The 18,636-nt window shown below is 33.4% G+C and overlaps 2 protein-coding genes across 8 annotated transcripts; one reads left to right on the forward strand and one right to left on the reverse strand.

Moving 5' to 3' along the window:
* The first annotated feature begins 5,404 nt into the window (after positions 1–5,404).
* LOC145137662 (3-hydroxyisobutyryl-CoA hydrolase-like protein 4, mitochondrial) lies at positions 5,405–9,767 on the forward strand. 7 transcript variants are annotated; one of them, XR_013721165.1, is made up of 8 exons: positions 5,405–5,871; positions 6,912–7,000; positions 7,161–7,277; positions 7,392–7,729; positions 7,827–8,003; positions 8,183–8,323; positions 8,794–8,899; positions 9,464–9,767. XR_013721165.1 is itself a non-coding variant. In XM_079071788.1 (8 exons), exons 3-5 carry the CDS (start codon positions 7,209–7,211, stop codon positions 7,719–7,721), a joined length of 267 nt encoding a protein of 88 aa, XP_078927914.1. In that variant the 5' UTR covers positions 5,405–5,871; positions 6,912–7,000; positions 7,161–7,208; the 3' UTR covers positions 7,722–7,729; positions 7,827–8,003; positions 8,183–8,323; positions 8,712–9,084. The 7 variants fall into 7 exon arrangements, 4 of the variants coding, with proteins under 4 accessions (XP_078927914.1, XP_078927915.1, XP_078927913.1 ...); XR_013721166.1 differs by having other exon boundaries at positions 9,524–9,765; XR_013721164.1 differs by lacking the exon at positions 9,464–9,767 and having other exon boundaries at positions 7,392–7,488; positions 7,660–7,729; positions 8,794–9,084.
* Positions 9,768–9,944: 177 nt separating this feature from the next.
* LOC145137160 (putative glutathione peroxidase 5) lies at positions 9,945–11,645 on the reverse strand. The gene is made up of 6 exons (XM_079071300.1): positions 11,534–11,645; positions 11,252–11,328; positions 11,002–11,063; positions 10,554–10,672; positions 10,286–10,456; positions 9,945–10,125 (listed from the first exon to the last, which is right to left on the reverse strand). Exons 1-6 carry the CDS (start codon positions 11,588–11,590, stop codon positions 10,075–10,077), a joined length of 537 nt encoding a protein of 178 aa, XP_078927426.1. The 5' UTR covers positions 11,591–11,645; the 3' UTR covers positions 9,945–10,074.
* Between the last annotated feature and the right edge of the window lie 6,991 nt (positions 11,646–18,636).

The raw sequence follows: 18,636 nt of genomic DNA on the forward strand, positions 1-18,636 counted from the left end.
GCGGCCACCACCGTACGGTGGTGGTTTAGTTCATTTTCATTATTCCAAATTCAAATTACATTTTACAAGGCTAGATCTCAACTAACCACACACACACACTAAACTAATCACACACACATACACAACCACCCTAGTGGTGGCCGGCGGTGGCTCGTGGCGACAGTGGCTTTTCCGGCCAAATAAAACACACCACACAAACTCAGCGGAAAATACACACACACTATATGGTTACCAAACGACCCCAGCCACCCACCTGGTGGTGCAAGGCGGCGACAGAAGCGGCAGAACGGAAAGGCTTCGCTCGCCTAACCCCTCACAGCCCCGTCGCCAAAAGCTTGACTTGTTGAACTCTCTCTCGCCGATAGAACACATGGTGGAAGTCCGGTGGTGCTAGGCGGTCGGAAATGAGCGAGGTGGATGGTGGCGCCGGAGACGGAAGGAAGAGTGTGGCGGCTGCATTCTAACTCCTAGGGTTAGGGTTTGAAGCGGGAGGGTGACGGGTTATATACCCCGATCCCCCAAACTTACCTCCATAATGACGAGTTTAGCCCCTTCCTTCCCTTTTTCTTTCAATCTCAATCCAATATTTACCCTTTAGCCCTTGATCCCATAATTTCCTTTCATAATAAGTCCTGAAATTACCAACCAGCCCTCAAGCCTTCAAATCTTTTCAATTTAAGTCCATTAATTACCAAACGCACCCTAACTTCTGAATTCCTTCTCAAATTAAATCCAGAACTTACACTTTTAACCCCCAACTTCTAAAATTATAACAATTAGCCCTTCGAGACCATCCTTTGATATATAATTATTTATTTTAGGGCTACTAATCGTTCATTAATTAATTTATTTAACTTAATAAATAAACGGGTGTTACAGTAGGGCACCAAAATGCAAGGATGGCAAAACTGAACTTAAAGAATTATACATGAGAATACGGGTGTTACACATTTATGAAGATTACTCCATGAAAAAATCTACTCCTTTATTCATAAACTATGCAAATATTTACGCGTTGTACAGAATACAATTATATAGTTGAAATCTTCATAAATATATGTTTTTTTAGATATATCAATGACGTTTTTGTTAACTTTGATATAATAATATTAATACTAAGTTAATATAAAAGATTGTTTATTTTGAATAATATGATAATATCAACATCTTTTAAAACTATATGATCTTAATTGTTTCAATGGTCTTTTTATCCGCGTGTTACTCATTAATAAATTAAATATAATATATAGGTAATGATATTTATAGTTTTTGATATGATTAATTATTTTTCTAAATTTTTTTGATAAACATTTTAATTTTTATCATTTTAATTATTTAACACATCAAATATTGTGGTTGTTTTTAAAGGTTACGATATAATTTTTATATATAATTGTACTTTTAACTATTTTTATTGTAAGTTATTTTTATACTATTTATTTGGAAACACTTAATTATTATAAAAATAATTTTTGAATTTTTTGGTTAATTTGAGATTACAATTTAGGTTTTACATTTAACTGTACAATTCATAACTTTTAACTATTTACAAAATAACCTTTAGATTTCTTTTAAATTTAATTGCAAATCCGATCTAAATTAACTCTTTAACGTTTTATTTAAACTAACAATTTAATTATTTTATACAGACTATTCAAAAAAATTGACTTTAAATTGACAATGGTTCACATATAAAAAATATCCAAACTAATAAATATAATATGTTTAAAGTTAAAAACATAATTTTATAAGTAGAAGTAAAATATGTTATTTTAGTATTGAAGTCTAGTTAATTTAGAATTATAATATGTTTTTCACTTGTTTAACATTATTAATCAATTTACAATCATAATGTGAAAAAAATCCAAAAGTCATAAAAGTTTCAAAAGAATGTGGTGAATGAAAAAATGAATCTTTATAGTATACTACTATGTGTGAGACCCATGTATTACATGTGTTTATTTAAAAAAATTAAATTTTAAATTTTAAACATTTGAAAAGTTTGAATTTATAAGAAAAGTGAAAAAAAAAATATCGAATTATTAAAATTAAACCGTTTTTTTCTCTTTTAAATTTAAACAAAGAATTTAGATAAATAAACAAATGAAATTAAAGATGCTTTAGTTAGTAATTTTCAAATTAGAAGGAAAGTTCATTAATGAAATTGATATGCAATTATTAATATATTTAAGTACTATATGAAATTTAATAAAATGAAAAAAAAAATCATAAAATGACATGTGAAAAAAAATAAAAATGATAAGAAAAAATCATGTGACATAATGCATTAAAAGATGACAAATGGCAAAATCATTTTTATTTATTAGGGAGGATAAATATAGATAGATAAATATAAATATAAATATAGAAATAGATATAAATAGATTAACTTTGATATAATAATTTTTATACTAAGTTAATATAAAACAATGTTTATTTTGAATTATATGATAATATCGACATCTTTTAAACTATGTGATCTCGATTGTCTCAATATTATTTAGCCGCGTATTACTCATGAATAAATTAAATATAATATATGATTTAATGATATTTTTAGTTTTTGTTATGATTAATTATTTTTTTAATTACTTTATAAACATTTTAATTTCTATCATTGTAATAATTTAAAACATCAAATATTATGTTTGCTTTTAAATGTTACAACATAATTTATGTATATATTGTTAATTTTAACCATTGTTATTGTAAGTTATTTTTAGGCTATTTATTCGGAAACGCTTAATTATTATAAAAATAATTTTAGAACTTTTTAGTTGATTTGAGATTACAATTTAGGTTTTGTATTTAACTCTATAGTTTATAACTTTTAACTATTTACAAAATAATCTTAAGATTTTAAGTTTAAATGAAAATCTAATCAAGTTAACTCTTTAAAGTTATGTTTAAGTTAACAATTTAAGTATTTTATACAAACTATTCAAATTTTTTAACTTTAAATTAGCAATGGTTCACATATAAAAAATATCCACAGTAATAAGTTAAGTATAATACGTTTAAAGTTAAATACATAACTTTATAAGTTGAAGTAAATATCTTATTTTAGTATTGGAGTTTAGTTAATTTAGGATTATAATTTTTGTTTTTCACTTGTTTAACATTATTAATCAATTTACAATCATTATGAGAAAAAATTCAAAAAGTCATGAGACTTTTAAATAAATATGGTGAATGAAAAAATGTATCTTTTTATAGTATAGAAGGTTGATTCCTTATTCAATAATAATTTTCTTTATCATATTTAAAATACTATAAATTAATAAAAATCTTAAATATATTATAGATGATAAAATAAAAAGAAATTAAATAAACTAACCATTATAAATGATTTATTTTAAAAGAAAATAACCATTTTTTATTTAGTTTTTGAAAAATAACAAATTTTCTCCCGAATTTTCCATATGTGATTGTTGTTCGAATTCCATTATATATATATATAATATATATATATACTAATTTATAACACGTGCGAATCACGGTTATAAAATTTATTAAACTTTCATATTAAAAAATCAAAATTATTAATAAATTATTTTAAATAAATTACTATTTAAGATATATATTTTTATTATATAAAATTATAATTGTTGATTTAAATAAATACGTAAAGTTATATCACCTTATAATTTGTATTAATTTAATTTTTTAATCTAATGTTATTAATTTAATATAATTAGAGTGAAAAATTTAAGATCAATTATTAATTTAATGTAATTAGAGTGAGAAATTTAAAACTTAAATTTGAAACTGATAATTAATAGATTGACAAATGATATGATAGGTGACATATAATATTAATGAGGAATTATAATAGCATGACACTTGTCATTAAGAGAATAAACGTATTCATTTATTAGAATATATATATATATATATATATATATATATATATATATATATATATATATATATATATATATATTCAAAGAAGTTTCTTTCTTTATATCTAAAATGTTTGATTTTATATTTGAAAATAGTTCATGGATCTCGGACTTGTTTTTTAAATTTTGGAGTTATTTTTTTGAACTCTGAAATTTGAGTCCATAATCCGGAATGTCGGCCCAAAATATAATTTTATTTCAATTTTTTTCTGTCTGAAATCCTTTGTTCCGGACTTAGTTATTTTTCCAAAAACAAAAAGTTTGGTTATTTTTCTTCAAATACACATTGCATTATGGTTAGATTACTCAATTTCCATAAATAAATAAGTTGTCGGGTCAACCTAACCCGTTTTCATTATTGTTAAAAATTTACCCATTTGACCCTCACCCGATCCATTTAGCCTAACATTTTCACCAGCGTTACTTTCACCTCCCATTATGGTTTTTAGATGTTTTTCCGAAATAAAAGATAAAGGTTCCATTTTATGGTTATTAGTTTTACAACAATAAAGGTGGTTAGTTGTACAACAATCTTTAAGAAACTTTTCTATGAAAGTTAATATATATATATATATATATATATATATATATATATATATATATATATATATATATATTAAAATAGGACCATGCATACGAACAGAGGCTATTGACAAATCTGGTCTTTTGTTTATGGTACTCTGTTATCTTCTAAGGCTAAGAGGAGTGGGAGTGTTAAAAACCTTCGCTAAACTCGTTAAGCCCAAATGTACACCACCCCTGGCACTCGCTAGGGGGGCTGTTAAGGTGAGTTCGTCAAACATTTAACGAGAGGAGAGAAATAGAGTGCTTGTTTGTGATTGGTGGAAAGAGAGGAGAGAGAGAGAGAGAGTGCTTCTTTGCCGTTGGTGGAAACTCATTTCAATGAATTTACCGTTCAAACAAAATTCAATCCCCACCCCCCCTTCTTTTTATTAAATCCGATTTTTACCTTGCTTTAATTAAAAATTCAACTTTTTACCATTCCCTTTTTTATAAATAAATCTGATTTTTACCTTAATTTAACTTTTTCATTTATTTAAATATCAAGTGTTTGTCTAGTATTAACATGTTTTTTTTTGTTTTTAAAAATATAATTTATATTTATATTAACTGTTTTTGGTTAAAAGAATAAAATATGTTTAATATTTGTGTACAAAAAATGTTTGTATATTAAAATAAAATAATTTAATAAAATTAGAAAAAGAAAATCAAAAGAAAAAAAATGGAGTGTTAGGAGTGTTACCACTCCCTACCAAATGCTAAGATTAAGTGTTAAATTGTAAAAAATGAGGTGACATTAAAAAATGTGACTTGACAAGGTGTTAAGAGTGTTACCACTCCCCTTAGCCTAATATGTTGCTGCCCATTTTTGTTTTGGGCAATTTATGCTAATTTCTCAATTCTTTATGGACACGTGTTGACACGTGTTCCTCACATCTTTTCTTTACCGTTTTTTCGTCCCTGGCTTCCACCGGGTTAATTCATCCACCGACTCCACCGCCTATTTACTTCATGTATTCGGCTTAGACTGGATGGTTCCCAGGCTTCCAACGAGGTTACATCTCTGCCGATCGGTGGCTTCGCCTCTGTGACCATCAGAAGCCACGACCTGTACCGATTCATCGATCTTCAACATCAAACGAACCCGTCCCCATCTCCAATTGCTTCCCTTTTCTCTGCCGACACCGACCTAGGTGCAGACGAAGACCGAGAAATGAAGTCGTTTGACGATGCGATGTATCACTCCGCCATCGCTTACGTGTGTTTCTTGTGCGAGAAATGCAGAAACGAGAGCTAGGTAAGCAAGGCGGAGGGTATGGTGATTCCTGCACACCGGCGGAGAAGAGAGGCCGCCCTTTTGGAAGCACTAATAGCAACTTAGTTGCAGCTGCGGCAGCTCTATCGACACTCCTTGGCCCATCGCTCCAAGTTCACTCCTCTTTCGCTGGTTAGACCTTTTTCAAAACCCTAATTCTTTTATTATTCCTCTATTCTTTGCGAAACATCAAAACTGTGTTAGCTAGCACTTTCTGAATCCGTAGTTTTATCTAGGTTTTGTTACTAATTTATCTTCGGTACGCAAATATTGTAAACATTGTCTTAGGTTTTATGCAATTTTCTATTTTTTATAAGGAAAATGCTTAATATCCGCTACACATCTGAAGCTGAAAAGCAAACATATGTTTATTAAAAGCCATTGCTTACTCCTCTTATTGGAAATGTAGTATCGTCATCAGTACTTTCAGATTTTATTTTCTAAATCATAGTTGATTATACGAGTAATACTAAAAAGTGCTTATTTGTTGACACTAGGTTGTAATATATTTGTGACTTGTGAGGAGTCATTGTTACCAAATGATGTATGTTTTCATTGATGCCATATGACGATTGTGTAAAAAACAAATTATAAACCCTTATTGCTTATTTTCCAGCCAAAATCATCGAGAAATTTAATTCCCTTAGATGATGCTATCTATGCCCAGATTAATAGAAATGAGAGTAATTCTACAATGTTGAATAATTGTAATCATAATCAACTATAATGAAGTTAGGATAGAGTTTGAGCTTTGTTGTTTGAAATTGAATAACGAGATAAAGAATCGATTGATCTAGGATACATAATTTAGGTTAATATCAACTATCTCAGTTCTTAACAGACGCAATCAGTATTGGAAAGTTGAATTTGATTCACTCGAGGTGTAATTTGTTTCTTTGGAGGTGTAACAGACGCAATCAGTATTGGAAAGTTGAATTTGATTCACTCGAGGTGTAATTTGTTTCTTTGGAGCTAGATTCATTAGGAACCCTTCTACATGTTTTTTTCAATACCATAAGCTTTGTGGATATACAAGTTCCATTTCAATGAGTTCTAAATGCATCAAATATATAGTTTACTATGTTCAATTGTTCATCCACAGCTCTAGATTTGAAATACCAACTAGAATTCAAAATATATTTGTTCTTTCTGACTGGAGATATGGATTTAAGGTACAAAAGTTTTCTTGATGAATGGGAAACGGACCTAAAGGTGAAATGCGTTCTGGTTGAGGGCAGCTCATCACGTGCTTTTTCAGCAGGTATCAAGAATCAGAGTTCTGTTGTCTTCCATAAACTATCTTCTCCATTTCTACAACACATATGGGTTGATGATATAATCACTTATATATATTTTCCCATAAATCTGTTACATTTTGTTAAGATTATATAATCCTAACTCTAAGTTATTTGTATCTACAGGGTATTCGCTGCTGAATATTTGAGTACAAAAAGCCATACATAAGCTTCATGGATGGTGTAACAATGGGATTTGGTATTGGCCTATCTGGACATGGTCGCTACAGAATTATAACAGAGGTAAGCCAACAGCATTCATGTGGTAAAAATGTAAAAATGTAAAAATGTAAAATTCATCATAATCTTAAACCATAAGTTATAAAGTAATGATCTTTTTTCTTTTTTCTTTTCTAGGAAACTCTTCTTGCTATGCCAGAGAATGGAATTGGTTTGTTTCCAGATGTTGGATTTGCTTACATAGCAGCACAAACTCCAGGAGAAGGATTAATTGGTAAATATCGACACCAAAACTTAACTTAACAAATTATTCACTCACAAAAAGAACAAAAAAATACGGAATATCATGTTCATGTGATTATTGATTTGTAAATTGTATGCACATGTGCATATCTTGGAATCATAGGGAACATAATTTCAAATCCAGCTGATGCACTTTATGTAGGTCTTAGGACACATTTTTTCCCATCTGGAAGTCTGGGCCCACTTAAGGAGACTCTCTTGTGAACTACATTGTATATTTCTTACTTTCCCTTTTGTTTTCATATCCTAATGACACATAATCAATAAAAATATCATGTATATGTATATATATTTGTGATTTGTATACAGTCCTGAGGATCCACATCATGAGCTGAAGCAATATTGGGGAAGTATAGTAGCAACCCTGAGTCAGAGTCCAAATTGAAGTACTTTTGCCTCATATAGTTTCAACATTTGGTGCAAATAAATCTGTTAAAGAAATTACAGAAGAGCTGGAAAAGTATCAGCAAAATACTGATGCATCAGGTAAGAATCCAAGGTTTTAAAGTTATTTCTTTTTGACTTACCAGGCTTAATAGGGGCAAATTCGTAAAAAGAAACACCCTATTGTGTGCAGTTTCACAGTGGGTCGCCTTAGGGTATTAATTACTTTTTTACTTTTCATTTTATTTTAACGTTATTTATCAAATTCCTATTGTGTGCAGTTTCACAGTGGGTCGTCGGTGTTGTTTATAGCATTCGAACATGTTTTGTTTTTCCCCAAACCATATGGAGAAAAGCCCTAGCTGCATCAATCTTCCGTGTCGATTCTCTTTTTTCGGAGAAATTTTACTTTACTCTCTTAGGTAACATATTATACTCTTCTCTTGGTTTCTATTTTAGTTATGTTAGCTTCTCTTTTCTGGGTAATCTAGGACCCTCTTTTACAGAACAAGAGCTAAATCAAGTATGTTTAAGGTTAATATTTTTTGATTATTTCTTTGGAACTTATATGACTTCCAGATTTACCATCATTCTTAATTTTCTGATGTTGGGGATTTGTGAAATTTGTTTCGTAACTTTCAAATTCATGGCATCATTTGATGTTTTTTGTGCTGATCAATTTGTAAAACCTCCCAGACCAATATACATATCTGTCTTATTTATATTTTATAACATGAATTTCCAAGCTTCTTAATGTGATTATAGAATTTGCTGTTTAAATTGTTTTATTGTTTGATTTTTGAATTACAGGTGGATGTGGTTCTTTTTTTTTTTTTTTGTTATATGACTTTTACACCTATAAATTTTTAGCTCATGCTTCATTTATCACCAGACCAGTCATTAACACCATCGAACCATTCACTGTTCATGACGGCCCGGTGGAGTTGGTATCACTGTTTAATTCGATTACGGAGAAATGCCACGAAGACCTTTGGAAGGTAGATTTAGCATATTTCTATGTATCTTTTGCTTGCGAGTTAAGTGTACTGGAATTTCATCGTGTGAGCTTCTGTTTGGAATTTATGAAAGTTGTTGTAATGTGGTTATTTTCTGGATGTGTATCTACATGTTTTTACATGAAAAAAAATTGAATTTGCTGGTAATCATTTGGAATTTCAAGAAATTTAAGGTGTAATGGTGTATGCTTCTGTGCATATGTTTGTTGTAATGTAGTTGATTTGTGGGGCTGTTTTTTTTTTTTTTTTTTTTTGACTTTTCTTATTACTTCATCAGATTGATATTGTAGAAAAATATTATGAATTCATTTTCATTTATTAGATTTTAAACCAAGTTAGGTTACTAGACTTTGGGTAAACCTGCTTTGGAAGCAAGAGTAATACCAAAACTTTATGGCGAATTAGGGAAAATATTTTTTTCCTTGGTTGGTGTTACTTAGCCTACTAAATTGGCCTCGACCTTACTGTTTTTATTTTGCGCTAAATTGTTTAATCTTATTGAAATCACTGCATTCATATTGTTAATAACACAATTTTTTTTTTCAGGTTGACAGCAAAGAACAAGTTCTTACAGTACTTGATTTTTTTTTTTTTTTTTTGCAATAGTATGTGTATTCAGTCGAGCTGCAAAATGGCAAAAAAAATAGGCTTTTGCTATCATGGCAGATTCAGTTGAGCATTCATTCGACAGAGCAAACATATCAATGTTATCCACCCCAGCCATCTTATGAGCATAAAAATTAATTTTGGTATATGTAGTAAACAGCATCTTACTACAAACGTGTGATGAAAAAAACATCTGTTGATTAGAGATGAAGTTTCTGTTTCAATGAATAAATCAATAAACTATGTACCGTAAACTCCTTTTAGAAACCGTTTAATCAAAATCCAACCCCCGCAACGCGGGGTCACTTTTCTAGTTTACATTTTAAAAAAGACACAAATGCATCAAATTTATTATTGAATAATTACTAATTTTAAATAATTATGATCTTTGCCAAATAAAAATATAAAACAGTTGTTGATATGGTAGTGGAGATCCCTTTTGAAGAAGGGTTGATATTGCATTTGATGTAGAGATAATTACATACGACAAATTTGAAATAAGAGTGAGGATGGTCTAATTTCTAAGATGACAACGGGGGTAAAAACTCATATCACACTGAGTTTTCATTAGGGTTCTCTTCTAATGCTTTCTGGATGTCAGCCTGCATCATGGAACAGCAACAGATCAAACCCAAATCACCCATTTCTATGTAAATGTTCAGTAGCAACTAATATATATATATATATATATATATATATATATATATATATATATATATATATATATATAACAAGAAACATATGGTGTGTAGCGTAGTGTACCTCAAGGCTGGATGGTTCAGTCCTTGGGCCAACTCGACGTATTACTTTGCCTTTCTTACTAATTAGAAACTTTGTGAAGTTCCATTTGATGGTTGTGCCCATATATCCACCACCTCCATTTGCTTTCAAATACTTGAACAATGGTGCTGCTTCAGTGCCATTCACTTTTACCTGGTTTCTTAAACAAGCAAACATATGAAAACAAACCCCAGGAATTAACATGAGGATGAAAAGTGAAATGGATGAATGAATGAATGAAAAAATTTACTTTTCCAAAAATTGGGTATTCAGCACTGAACCTCTCACAGACAAACTGGACTGTCGCTTCTATCGGCCCTGGTTCTTGCTTCAAGAACTGATTGCAAGGGAATGCCAATATCACAAAACCTGATTCAAGATATTGCCTCAGCTTCATAACTCAGGCTTTGAAACCTAATCAGGTCAACTCAAGTTTCATAAAGTAAAGTAGCCTTCTAGTTTTGATGCTTTATAGTCTTGTGAAGTACAAGAAACATGTGTTTGGATGTGAATTTCAGATTATGATTGTGACATCAAAATTCATAATCAAGAAACCATTGATTGGATTAATGATGGTGATAGTATGTGATTTTACATCTATTATTGGTCATTCTGTTGTGCATGAAATTCATTGACAAGCAATATGTCGGATACAATTACTTACGAAATGATACTGAAAAGTGGGTATGAGCTGATACCTTTATCCTTGTATTTCCTGTAAAGCTCGGTAAGTTGGGTGTAATTCGAATTGGTTAATGCGCTGTTGCATTATAACCAAAAATTGATTGATCAGAAACGAAATCCAATATGAAAACAAAAACTCAACAATCAAACCCTCAAACAAAAATGAACATACAAGCCCTGAATTGGGTAATCGAAGCTAAATTAACTAATTAAACACGCATTATGCAATACGATCGAAAAGGATAATAGGAATATAGAAACAACCATTTGGAAGCAACATTGACGATAAGCAAAACTTTCCCATCGTAGATGCTAAGATCCACGTCCTTTCCACTGCTATCCTGCATCTCAAATTCAACGAATTTAAAATTGAATGAGCCCGGTTTCACTTTCAACGCCTTTTAAAATCGCATGAATATGAAGCCACATTCCACGAATTTCAAATAGAATGATTTAGGTTCGCTTATAACGAATTTCAAATCGTACGAATCTTAATTGAAATCTGAAAATTTAACGATTTGACACACGATGATTATGGAAAAATACCTTGACTGTGAAATCATGAACTGATGAATTGTCATAGACAGAGGAAGTGGCACCCATTTTTGGATTTCCGATGATTTTTGAAGAAGAAGTAGATGATCGATCATTTTGAGAATGAGAAGCAGAAGCCACCAATTTTCTAGATTTGTAATTTGTATTGAAAAACAACCCCGATTCTCCCGCGACTGATATATTCTTCAGACAAAACTACAAAAATGGTCCCTTTATGACAAAAAATAACATTTTGGTCCAAAAAGTTTTGGACTAGCTTTGAACTTTGATTTTGTTGCCAGATTGATCCAATTTTCTTTGAACTTTTTTTATAATGACGATTTTGTCCTATTTTTTTTAATATTTTATTTATTTAAATACTTTTTTGATTAAAAGAAAAATAAAAAACAATATTTCATTTTATTACAACAATTAAAAAAAACTAAAATACCACTATCCCCATTCTTCTCCGTATCTCTTTTTCTCTTACAACAAAAAAGTAACACTTTTCAATCCAAATCCCTCTCTCTCATACATACACACACACAAACACACACATACGGCGATGTCATTATATAGATCCATGTTGTCGAATCTATGCCAGTCGTAGCTCAACGTCTTCGTCGGAAAAGAAGCGATGGTTTCAGACGGTAGTGTCATCGTCGAAGTCGTTGTTTTTAGATGACTGATGACGACAAAAACCTAGCTCTTCGGATCAAGATTCGTCTTCTCCGGTAGTGGGAATCGATCAAGGAACCCAAGGGATTTTCTAGAAGCTTTTCCTCATCGGAGATTGGTGGTGGCAGAGATGACGGGGGGATGATTCATCCTAATCGGAGTCTTTGCTGAAAAATCGATGGTGGTGGTGGTTTTGACATATGGTGGAATTCAACAAGAAGGATGACCGAAGAAAGAGGGTGACGACTCCGGTGGCATTCGCCTTTGTTTTTCAAGATCGAACCGAAGAAGGACGACTGTTGCTAGAAAATCGACCACAAATGCTGGTGCCGAACAGATCCGGTGACATAGGAGAAGTCGTCGTCGTCTTTTGTTTTCATATCTATGAAAGTCGATGGAGGACCAACTGGTCATTGCCGGAAAAATGATATTGGTGGTGGTGTTGAACTGGTGACGATGGTTTACAGATGGTAACATTGGTTTCTGACTGGTAGCGATGGTTTTCGACAGGTGGTGGTGGTGGTTGTTGTTTATATTATACTTCTGTTGAGATAAGAATAGACATGTGGATGATCGAACAATAGAAATACCCATAAAATAGTTAAGTGGCCCAAAGTCAGTCATAGCAAACTCATGACTGAGTTTGGTTGATGAAGGAGACCTACAGACGAAGCTATGAGAATAATATCATAAACATGTAATAATAAGTAAGTTGTCACCTCGGTTTGATGTGTAGGAGGGGGAGACTGGTAGTTGTTCTGGTTTGGGTTGGTGGAGGGGTTGAAGGGGTTGGTTTGTGATGGATTTGGTGTCTAAGCCCATAACTATATCTGGTATGTACTTGACCCGATTGTAGCATGGTCCTTTTGGGTTGCCTTCACCAGTGCAATTTGATAGGATGGACTTTTGAGAATAAGATTATTGGTGATTTATTAATATATTATAAGTATAATATATTAATTGAGAAATCATATTATTTAATTAGTATTGGTCAAGAATTAATTTGGAATTAATTTTGTGATCAAAAGTGACTAATTAAATCTAAGGGGTTGATTATGTAAATCATCCATTCTTATAGTGTGGGCCAAAGATCCATTAGGGTGGGATAAGTGGTTCATGGATAGTCCATGAAGCTTTAACCCATGGAACCTAAGGGATATGGAAGGTCATGGTGCATTAGGGTTTCATGGATGAAACCCTAGCCTTGAGAAACACTATAAAAGCCTCCCCTTGGTGTCAAAATCGGCTACACATGTACACAAGACATAGAACCGATTTTTGAAGCTACAAGTCTTATTCTCTTAAGCCTCCTTTGCATATTGTTGTTTGTGACACATTAGAGGCACAACACTTGAGGTGCTCAAGCTTCCAAGGTCAAGAACTACACAAGAGGTAAGTTATCTAACTAGTTGTTACTTTGAATTGTATGCTAGTTAAGTTATATGCTTTGGAAATTTGAAAATGCATGTATAATTAGAGAAAACATAGTTCCAAAGCTGAAAACCCAACAGTGGTATCAAAGCCTAGGACTGCTTTCTGTTATACTTGATGCACACTTGTTTTCAAAGCTGAAAAACCGACTTTTCTGCATTATGACAGATGAACTCGCCGAGTCAATAAACATACTCGACGAGTCCAGTCAGTAAGGCATCAACTCGGCGAGTCCAGTTCATGTACTCGACGAGTTGGTGCTCCTGTGTGCAGAAACTTCGAGTTCTTGGCCACAAATGGATAGAGTCATTACCACAAACTGTTTTGTAATCATAACAATTGTATTTTCTGAATTGGTAATGATAGTCTTCATCCATTTAAAAGGCAATTTCCAAATGTTTAGATAATAAAGTAATTATATGTAGTATTTGATATGAATTGTCTTGTTATGAGTTTGTTTAGCTCAATAGGAAAAATTATATGATAATTATGTTTGATCCAAAAATTTGATCTAATTGTTAATGAAATGTGTTATTGTAACTTGTCCTCAAGTAATATGAAAAGTCACATTCATGGATATTAAAACTCATAATGGTTCATAGGTTATGAATATGAAAGGTCTTGAAAAGTTTCAAAACTTGCCCTCAAGTTTTGGAATTTTTAAAGTCACATTAATAAGACATTTAATTCCAAAACCCTAGAGTTTTAAAAGATTAAAATTCTACCATTATACTATTATAATATTAAATGTTAATACATATATATATATATATATATATATATATATATATATATATATAAGAAAAGTCAGTCTTACCGTTAGTAGGCCTCATTCACGAAGCCAGTCTATAACGGGGTATAAGGTTACTGCCTATAAAATGGCAGTTTAATGGGTGTCCATTCTCACCCACCATTTCCTTGACTGGTGGAGGGTCGTTAGCCGAACGGGTAGGACAAGACATTAATTCTCGTTAAAAGTATAATGAAATTATAAAGTAACTAAACCTATAATTAAACTCTCAATCTTAGTTACTTTAGGAAAAATGTGAATAGGTGCTAATCCATGAAATTACACTTTTCACTTTATTAAGTCGTTAGTGGAGCGTGTGTGGTTAACCGGCACACTAATTTGGGACTAATAAAGAATGGCAAAGGGTAGCTTAATGTTAATCATATATCAATGGAGCATGTGTGGTTAACTGGCATATTGGTTATGGGATTTGTAACATTAAGAGTACCAAGTATATTTTCATGGTTATTCACACCTTGTTTGTGATCCTCGGCATCCCAGTCACAAACTTGAGAAGGCACAATCGAGATTTAAACATGCCATTGAAAGTTCAATGAATCTCAAAAGAATCTAGGAATTTTAAATCCAATTAAAACCTAATAAGTAATTTCGTTTTTCATGGTGGAAATTGGTAAATCGTCATTTACCTATCTTCAAATATTTTACAATTGGATTACGACATCCCTCTTCGCACTTGTAGAATATTGTGTTGGATCCTAGCATTAATATTTCATTTGGGTGATTTATTAAGTATTCTCATCTAATCTAAACTTTGTTCCTTTTCTTTTATATATGTCTATCCCAAATAATGCTTCAGGCTCAAACCCTTCAGGCTCTTTCTCCCTAATGAACTTAGTAGGGAGAACCAGCTTTAATGGATCCAACTTCAATGATTGGATCAGAAACATTTGCATGACCCTTCGATATGAGGACAAAGAATATGTCCTAGACAAGGAGCTGAAGGAAATTGATGAGCAAACTGCTACTCCCGAGCAAATTGAGGAGTACCGGGTTCATGAGAGGGACGCGACAAAAGTGTCGTGTATAATGATAGCTACCATGTCTGTTGAGCTACAAAAGTCCTATGAGGACTTCTGGCCTTATGAAATGCACCAAGATTTGATGGAAAGGTACCATCAATCAGCTCGGCATGAGAGGTATGAGATCATAGCCTCCATGATCACCACTAAAATGAAGGATGGAGAGTCCATCACGGGCCACTTGTAGAAAATGCAAAGATATGTGGACCGCTTGCTAAAATTGAATGTCAACTTTGATGAAGAATTAGCTATTGATATTATTCTTCATTCCCTACCTCCTTGTTATGATTAGTTTCGTATGACCTATCATATGAACAAGGAGGAGGTCACTCTTAGCAAGCTTCAGGGACTCCTCGGAACTGCTGAAAGCAACATGAAAGGCAAATCTGTTGCTACTACTCCTACTCCTACTGCTACTGCCCCTGCCCTGGAAATTGGACATGGTAAGGGTAAAAAGAGGAAGGCTCCTTCCAAGGGAAAGTCCCGGGATGGATCTTCTTCTAGCGGAACCAAAGTTGGTTCTGTTGTGCCCTCTACCAATCCAAAGGAAGCAGAGTGCTTCCATTGCCATGAAAAGGGGCACTGGAAGTGAAGCTGCCCAAAGTACTTGCAGGATATTAAGGATGGGAAAATCAAGCCCTCCTTTGCAGGTATTTACACTATTCATTCTAATGATACATCACATGCTAATTCTTGGGTCCTTGATACAGGTTGTGGATTTCACATGTGTTCTGATTTGCAGGGACTAAAAAGAAGTAGGGATGTGGAGCACGGGACGATAAACTTAATAATGGGAAATAGGAAAGTGTCGCCTGTGACCAAGATTGGAGTTTATTCTTTATTGCTTAGTAATGGTTTAAAACTAGATTTGAATAATTGTTGTTTTTCGGCCGATATGGCGAGAAATATTATTTCCTTTCACAGTTTGTATAAACAAGGTTTTACCTTTGCTTTTAATAATAATAACGGTGGTATTTATGCTTATTATAATGGTGTATTTTATTTTGAAGCTTTACCTTGCAATGATGTGTATGAAACTGTGAATGTTGTAGATAATCTAGGAAATAATGTGTTACACATTGATTCATCCAATGATTTGGATAAAGCATGCTTATGGCATTATCGTCTTGGACATGTCAACAAGAAGCACATAGCCCAAATCCAAAAGGCTGGAGTCTTGGAATCATTCGACTTGAAATCGGATGATACTTGCGGATATTGTTTACTTGGAAAGATGACTAAGTCACCCTTTTCTGGTACTTGTGAAAGGGGTGAAGGTTTGTTGGATCTCATACACACTGATGTGTGTGGGCCCTTCAGATCTGTCACAAGAGATGCTAGCCGCTTCTATGTGACTTTTACTGATGATTATAGTAGGTATGGCTATATCTACTTAATCAAGCATAAGTCAGAAACCTTTGAAAAGTTCAAAGAGTTTAAGGCAGAAGTGGAGAATTAATTGGGCAGGAAGATAAAGGTACTCTGATCCGATCGAGGAGGAGAGTATCTTAGTATCGAGTTCCACGACTATCTTAAGGAATGTGGAATTGTTTCACAATTGACACCTCCTATGACACCACAAGTGAATGGTGTGGCTGAGAGGCGCAATCGAACCTTGTTGGACATGATTTGTTTTATGATGAGTCGAGCTTCGTTACCAATCTCATTTTGGGGGTATGCCTTAGAGATTGCCGCCCATATTCTTAATCTGGTCCCTACCAAAAAGGTTGCCAAAACACCTCACGAGATGTGGACTGGGAAGGTTCCCACTTTATACCACATCAAAGTTTGGGGTTGTAAGGCTTTTGTGAGGCGCGAGACTCACGACAAGCTTGAACCTCGGAGTGAGCGATGTATTTTCATCGGCTACCCACATAAATCCTTTGGATATCTCTTCTATCGACCGAGTGACAATGTTGTCTTCGTCGCGAGAAGAGGGGTCTTTCGTGAGAGAGAGATTATATGAATAGGGGACGGTGGGAGGCAAATTGACCTTGAAGAGCTTCAAGAGTCAAGCGGTGAAGGAACCTCAAACACTAGCAATCAACCCGAGGAGGAAACTCCTGTTGAACCTATTGACGAATCTGTACCTCTGAGGCGTTCCACCAGAGTTAGGGCTGCACCTGAGTTTTATTATGGTTTCTATATTACTACAGAAGGTGATACATTTATCAGTGATAGTACATTGATAAATTTGGATGAGCCTAACAACTACAAGGAAGCCATGGCAGACCCTGAGTCTACTAAATGGAAAGAGGCTATGGATAGCAAGATTCCGTCCATGTATGACAATCAAGTTTGGAACTTGGTTGACAACGAACCGGGTCGAAAGACAGTCGGGTGCAAATGGATCTTCAAGAAGAAGACTGACATGGATGGAAAAATACACACATATAAGGCGCGACTGGTTGCAATGTAACATCCCGATTTTCAAGACCAAAATTTTTCGTTTTTAAATACAATACTTATAAAACCATTTTTTGAAAAACAACATCATCATCATTTCAAGTCATCACATGTCTCAAAAATCATAACAGAAAGTAGTAATAATGTCAGAGTACAAATCTCATGGATCTCAAAATGCGGAAATCAAGTGTGTGCGATGCGCTGCTACCGTGCCAGCTCCTTCCCCTTCGACGAAGAGGTACCTGCAACCAAAACTGAAACCGTAAGCACAAAGCTTAGTGAGTTCCCCCATCATACCACATACCACCTAATGGCTAATGCCTGTTCTTCGGTATCTTTCAACCGGTATCTGCCTGGCATAACTGGGAGCGGGGCCCCCCTTTGGTATCTTTCAACCGGTAACCGGGAACTAACCTCCCCTTCGGTATCTTTCAACCAGTAGCCGGGAACTAACCTCCCCTTCGGTATCTTTCAACCAGTAAACAGGAGCTAACCTCCCCTTCGGTATCTTTCAACTGGTAACCAGGAGCTAACCTCCCCTTTAGTATCTTTCAACCGGTAAACTGGGGACTATCTCACTCCCTACCACTACCACATAATAACATAGCATATAATTATCATATCATGCTAACACATAACATATATCGGTAGTAGCAAACCTAGATAATTATCACAAAGACAATCATCTATCGACCAACTCCTACTAGTGGGCCGGCATTGTGGTCGTAGACCCACTACTACTGGAAAGTAACACACCTTGATGTCGTGTT

This window comes from Lactuca virosa, chromosome 9 (genome assembly GCF_052849685.1).
Source record: "Lactuca virosa cultivar CGN04683 chromosome 9, Lactuca_virosa_CGN04683_v6, whole genome shotgun sequence".
Taxonomy (NCBI): Eukaryota; Viridiplantae; Streptophyta; class Magnoliopsida; order Asterales; family Asteraceae; genus Lactuca; species Lactuca virosa.